Raw genomic sequence first — 6,858 nt, 5'->3', positions numbered from 1 at the left:
ATATATATATATATATATATATATTTCAAAATGTGCAATAGGACTTTCATTTTATTATATTACATACAAATGAGTCATGCTACCAGGCTTATGGGTGGACACTTTACTGGACATAGCCACGGCCCCCCGGACCTTTGGGGGACCATGTTGAGGTCATTTTCCAGACTCAGCCAAGTCAATGCATCATCAGTGTGTTTTGCATTAGCAACAGTTCTACTGTGTAACACGCTGCTCACAATGATGAACCAGTTACGACTGAGATCTGACTCAGTGCCCACCATCATTAGTTCTTGAGAACTTAAAAGCCCTACTAAGTCATTCAGTTTGGATTTTTCTTCCCACCCACAGATCCATGGTCGAAATATGAGAACCAAACAGGAAACGCTAAAGCTAGCAGATGTTTACACTCACCAAAGCTCAGAACTGAGGAAAATATAAGACAGTACATCCTGCTTCATACCTGCATCTCTGATGACAAGCTGTGCCTTGAAGGCGGGGCTAAGTCCACCCGGGTGTTATGCACAGCTGAATGGTTGCCATGGAGACTAATATATATAACTGAAGGAAGGCAACATAGAAGGAATACTGCATAGATAGCATGATGTACAGCTCATTTTACGTGATACTGTCCCTTTTAAAAAAAGAGGTGCATGGATGTGAATGTGCATGTCTACCACAAACAAACCCGGGATAGTAAGAGAAGCAAAGTTACAACTGCAGTCTTTAAACTAAAACATTATGACCAACTACTGAAAACGAAATAAATCAGAAACATGTAGTAAATAAATTAGGTGGACTCTGTCACATCAACCTAATCTGACAGACTGGGCAAGGAAATCATAAGTTTGTGACGTAGCTGCCATTCTGTTAGCAAGTATTAGTTATCCACCTTGACCAAGAGTGTCAAAAAAATTGTAAGCTCACATTGCAGTTTTCCTACAATTAAAAGACTCAGATAAAACCAATTCTGAAATCTTTGGCCAGCAATCCAAGTCTGGTCTGAACATCAGTGAAACAGTCCTGAAGCACCAAAGTCCTGCCAGTTTTTGTTATTGTCTGATTCAAATGATCCAACTCAGTATGCCAGGTGATGAGCCATCATTTAATTCAGGTCTGATGAACAAGGGAGTGAAATAAAACATGTAGGGTATTGGGTCATTGAGGAATGGCCCACACAAATCCAGGCCTAAAGCCCATTCTGAATCAAACAAGACTTTAAAAAGATGTTAAAGAAATACATGTTTAAAAAAAAGAGAATAAAATGGACTAAGGTTTCAAGTTGTAATGTGACAAGGTGAGTGTACTTTTGCGAAACACTGTTTCAAGAAGAAATTCCCTTTCTGTAAAACCCTGAAAACCTTGAAATAAACATCTGCAATAGATTCCAACACGACGATAGGAGAAGAGCTGCTGCTGGACTTTAGCTGCATTACAGGTATAAAGGTCTGATCAGGAAGCTCATCCATGCTCATCTCTCTCTACTGTAGCACAACTCGCAAAAAAGTATCTCACTTTACTTTATTCATGTAATCAGGTTTATGACTCAAGGGCAAACTTAAACCTGGTGCCATTCTCAATGTCAGTGTTGGAAATCTACATGGCCTTTTAAATTTGATCCTGTGTCTATCACTATCGTCTAGGCTGCATACGATCAGTGGCTCAATGAATTAGTAGAACAACTAATTTCTGGCAAAAGTAGCCAAGGGAGGCAGAGGAGGGAGAAGCTGGAAATGAAAATGACATCACATTTAAGGGAATGATGTGATCATTCGTTGAAAAAAAAAAAAATCTAAATATTACTCATAAGTTGGACGAGCTCCTTATGAAAAACAGACGAAAGGGGCATGTGTGATATCACAATCGCTGGGGATGTGTCCAGAGGCGGCGGGACATTCGCCCAGGGCCGCTTCACGCCAAGGCACGCTGCTTACACTGTCCCAGAGGAAAGGTAATCATAGAGAAAAATGCGAGTCTGCATGAGTGTGTGTGTGTGAAATTTCTCTCAATGTGGAATCCCTTAGTTACATCTAATCCTTACATCTACACCCTCCAACCCTCCAATCCTCATGCTCTGTATCATGTTATGAGCTCAGCAGAGACGAGTCATGACTTCACGGCCACAGAGCCGAACCGAACACTTCATCACCGCTGAGCAGAGTTCTAAACTAACTCCATATACAGTAGAGGAGTGTGTGTCCATGATCAACACAGGAAACCATCAAACAGACAGGAGTCTCACTGTAATTATTGTAAAATATTTATTGGTCATAATGAGCGTACAGGGGTCATGCATATTTACAGTGTATAAAAGGTTTTATGAACACAAAGAAAGTCAAACGATCAATTTAAACGTACAAAGGCTCACAAAAAGAAAAGGGTTATCATAACATTAATGTTTTCTGTCAGATTCATTTAAAATGACAAAGTGTGATTTGAAAAAAAATGTCATGATCGAGCTTTAAATCTTAAACGGTTGCTTCGCCTCCAGCACTTTCATACATACAGGCATACAAGCTCAACCTTCAAAAAACATATGAGGTAGTCAGATCACATAAAAAAATACAATCAATAGTTCCATGGATTTGTGCTCTAATTATCATATCCTCCTTACATGTTGGCAAAGATGAGTAAAAAGCATTAAACTGAACACAGCTTTTATTGCAGGATAATTTGACATGGTAATATTTCTTTAAGAAAATGATCCAATATTAGATTTGATATAAAAATCCCACATTGAGGAAATTGTTTTTGAATTGGATCAGTTTGGACACATTCATTGACATATTAAATATTAAACAAAGTGTTAAGCGTTTTGATCATTTGTGCTTTACTTTTTAAATTCTTTTTTCAACTTTATTATTTAAAGTGCTGAGAAAAAATGAGAAACTTCAACAAATCTCTGCCAGACAGATCGGCAAAAGCAAAGGAGGTGGTTAAGTAGAACCACATTAGTCCTCATACAGAGGACTAATGTCCTCTGTAACAGTTTGAGCAGTTTGCATGTCATGACGGTCATGAGACTGTCATACAGCAACCGTCTTCAGTCAGAGGCATCTATAGATTGAAAGACTGCTACTGCAGATTCTCACTGAAAAACAGCAGGAATAACACTCTGAAGATACTTGAATGAAAAACAGACAACTTCAACGTTCCCTTAAGGATAGACACATTGTCTTGGAAATGAATTGAAAGACAGACCAACATGCTGATTTGGTACTGTGTGAAGACCATCAATAAAATAGTTTCTAGGTTAAGCTTACAAATGGTGGACTATAGACAACATATATATATAAAAAAACTGCAACAAAGTTATGCTACTGAAATAAAACATCAATTTAAGGCTTTTTTGCTCATCTTTACCAAGTGCTATTATTGATGATGGGAGGCTGTGGCTTAATAAGATGCAGAATCATTTTGAACAAACTGTGCATGACCCAAAGGTGACCAACCAGAGCTGGTTTCATGTTTTACTATGTGCTACTTTGGAGATGGGATGCTATAAAGCGTCGAAAAGCTTCAGCTTATATTCTTTAAAATGAACGGTGTGTCTGAGAAGCATAGCTTAAATACATTTGGAGTTGAGTCCCGTTCTTACTTTTAAACAGCTGGATGGAGTGTAGAACATCAGCAATGCCTGCACAGATTATTAAAGTTTCACACAGAACAACAAGCATGAAATACGTCTAGAAATTTGTTAAGAAAAGCGGCTCCTAGCAACAACTTTATAGTATAATTATTTAGTAAATTGCATCTTATTCGACAGCGTGCAACACTTTTATGTATGCTTTACAAGAATTTCCCAAACCATATGTTATATGAGCAAATCCACAATTCACAGTACTTCCACACACACATCACAATAAAATTCTGTCGTAAATACATTCCAAAATATAATCTTATACACAAATATATTTATTTATAGCATCTGTAGAAAGCTGTACATAAGTTTACATTGAGAAAGGAGAAGAAAAAACAAACAGATAAAAAGCATTATGTCCCTTTGCTGGCTCTCTTCCCTGCTGTCCCCATCCACTCCCACACACACACACACACACACACACACACACACACACACACACACACACACACACACACCCACACACACACAGAAAACATTCATATACTTATAAAGCGGTGGGGAGCTTACGATGTTGAGGAAAATATATGTGAAACAAAGAACTTTGGCTACAGCTTATACAACACACTGAGTGCCAAGATTTACACAAAACCAAGTGGGATAAGGAACTCCAAACACTAACCGTCTGGTGTCTGCAAACCATGGAAAAATGCCTCATGTTTTGTCTGATAAAGATTACAAACAGGGAGCGCTACTCCGTTTTATCCTCTGATGCCTTTCTACTCCTGTGACAATATGCTGCCTGCTGAAAGGACAGACAGCAAGACCTTAGCAAACGAAGGCTAACTGTGATCGCTGGGTTGTTCTTTAAATATGGCCGTCGTTAATGCTGTCAGTCAATCAGTCAACACGGTAGATGAGATTCCTCAGGTTATAAAAGAAGGGACTGGCACAGATAAAGCAGAAAAGAGAAGTTTGCACATGTGCTTCCCTCGAAACACATTTGCCTATTTACAATTATTCACATAAAAATACAAATCGACAGTTTGGACAGAAGTTTGCATACGCTCACCATAAGCACGAATGCTGACTTAATTTGGATATGACAATCTAAAAATAATAGACAGTTTTTGTTTTGTTTTTTTATAAAACATTACATGCTCAAATATGCAGCCAGAATCCTCCCAGCTAGCAAACACTTCTCCAAGGATTTGTGGCGATGTATATTTGAGACTGTTGTGTTGTTCACAGTTGAGGTCGTTTAAGATTTTAACAGTCATCAAAAAATATAGTTGAAATACATAATTTAAATCCCCAAATTATAAGAAAATTCATTTTAATAAGTGTATAAAAACTTCTGACCAGAACCGTACACCAACACTTCAGGAGATATAAAAAAAAAAAGACAGCTGAGAAGAAGACTGAGACCTCTCTTGTGTCTGAAGGATAGTAATGCAAACAAGAGAATGTCTTGTAATGGCTGGACTCAGTGGAAGATGTAATGTGAAATACTGAGTTTAAAACATTTTCAAAGGAATTTAAACTGCAGATGATAACTTAAGATACCTATTGGAATGTAATGTATGTGAATGACCTGTTTATTTATCTCTTAATTTTTTATATATAAAAATTAAGAGACCAATAAACAATGATCAGTTTCTCTGATTTTACTGTTTATATGTTTGAGTAAAAAGTACAATGAACATTGTTCTTTTATTCTATGAACTACTGACAACACGTCTCTGAAATTCCAAGCAAATACTTAGTATTTGCTGGATGAAAATGAGAAATGGTCAAAATAATGGAAGAAAGATGCTGTGATTTTAGACCTGAAATAATGCAAAAAAAAAAAAAAAACATCAAGTTTATAACTATTTAGAATCAACAATACTAATGTTTTAACTCAGGAATAGTTCAGAAATCAATATCTAGTGGAATAACCAGGAAGTTTTCAATGTCATTCAGTGCAGTGGTCTCTTAATTTTTTCCAGAGCTGTATATATGCATTTATTTTTTATCCATATATGTTGTGATTGAAGAAGATGACCATGTAAATGATGTGATAAATCGCTATATTCCATTTACCATGTACACCAGCCTGAACACAATTCTCTTTCAAGTAGCCCTCCCCTTGGGGGCGCCACTTATTTCTCTATATAAATTGCTTGTTATTTTTTAATAAATTGTCTTGCAAGACTACATGTATTGTGAATAACCTGAACTGAATTAAAACCTCAGGTCAGATTCTGATGATTTCTTCCAACCTACACCAACCGTTTCCAGCTAAATAAAATTGACTGATTGATTCGAGCTGATTTGATGAAGCCAGGCTAGTCACACTCAGACACAAAACAAGTATCAGTCTTTTCCTTTAACTTCAGCAAATTAGTATGCTTCAACTCTGAAAACGTGGCCGTTTTAAACTTGCATCTATTGAGCCGCTCTAATGTATTGTTATCTACTGTTTGCACTTTAATCTAAAATAAAGAAATGTCTTCTTTTTTCTTAAATATGGAGGTCTACCTGCAGATCTTTCACATTATTCTTTCACATTTGCTGGTGCTTGTTCTTCTCTCATACATTCAACACATCCATTGTCTCTCTTCATCAGGATAATGACAGACAAGTTCATACTGCACTTTTGTCCTCTTTCTAATAGTGGTTGTGTTGCTCCTGTGCTACTTTCTAGGTTGCGTGTGTTAAAGTAATGTGTTTACGGTCCAGCCATCAACATATCACTATCTAACCTCTGCAAATCTTGCTGTGTTCAATCACCGATGGAGCAAAGCGACTGAATTCAAACCATTTAAGGACAAAACAAAAAAAGGCTTAACTGTGACCAGAAGAGCAGCATTTGGATTTGAAAGAATTAAAAAAAAAAATCTAAACAGAACTTTTTTTCTTTTTTGTGCTGAGATGCATCTCAGAATCATGACAGCACATTTGTCGGTGGTTTTTCTGTTTGTCATCTGTCTCACGCTTTAGAAGACCAACAAACCGGTTAGCGTGAAGGTACTGTAGTCGGCGCGGCGTCCCGAGTTACGCCGTGCTGCTGCTGGAGCACGGTGTGCTCTGGGTGCTACCTATGCTGTGGGCCGCGCTGCTGTTCTCCGAGACGGGCTGCGGTTTCTGAACGGGCTGCGCTCTGGCGGTCCCACCTGGATGCGGGGCAGGACAGGGGTGGGATGGGGGATGGGGAGAAGGGGCAGGGGACATAAGACAAGAGAAAATGGAACTGATTTTAAAATCAGACAAAAGCATGACGAACTGATCTGGCTGAA

General features: G+C 37.9%; 1 protein-coding gene across 1 annotated transcript in view; it reads right to left on the bottom strand.

The window, feature by feature from the left end:
- Nucleotides 1–4,042: 4,042 nt before the first annotated feature.
- The window catches only part of tgfbr3 (transforming growth factor, beta receptor III), a 72,869-nt gene continuing 70,053 nt past the window's right edge, over nucleotides 4,043–6,858 (bottom strand). The window contains exon 17 of the mRNA XM_055060480.1: nucleotides 4,043–6,735. Coding sequence (XP_054916455.1) covers nucleotides 6,617–6,735 — 119 coding nt within the window. The 3' untranslated portion in view covers nucleotides 4,043–6,616. The remainder of the gene's footprint in view (nucleotides 6,736–6,858) is intronic.

This window comes from Poeciliopsis prolifica, unplaced genomic scaffold (assembly GCF_027474105.1).
Source record: "Poeciliopsis prolifica strain line A6 unplaced genomic scaffold, Auburn_PproV2 SCAFFOLD060, whole genome shotgun sequence".
NCBI lineage: Eukaryota > Metazoa > Chordata > Actinopteri > Cyprinodontiformes > Poeciliidae > Poeciliopsis > Poeciliopsis prolifica.
The sequence above is the reverse complement of the archived record's forward strand: the minus strand, read 5'-3'. Positions and strand labels throughout refer to the sequence as shown.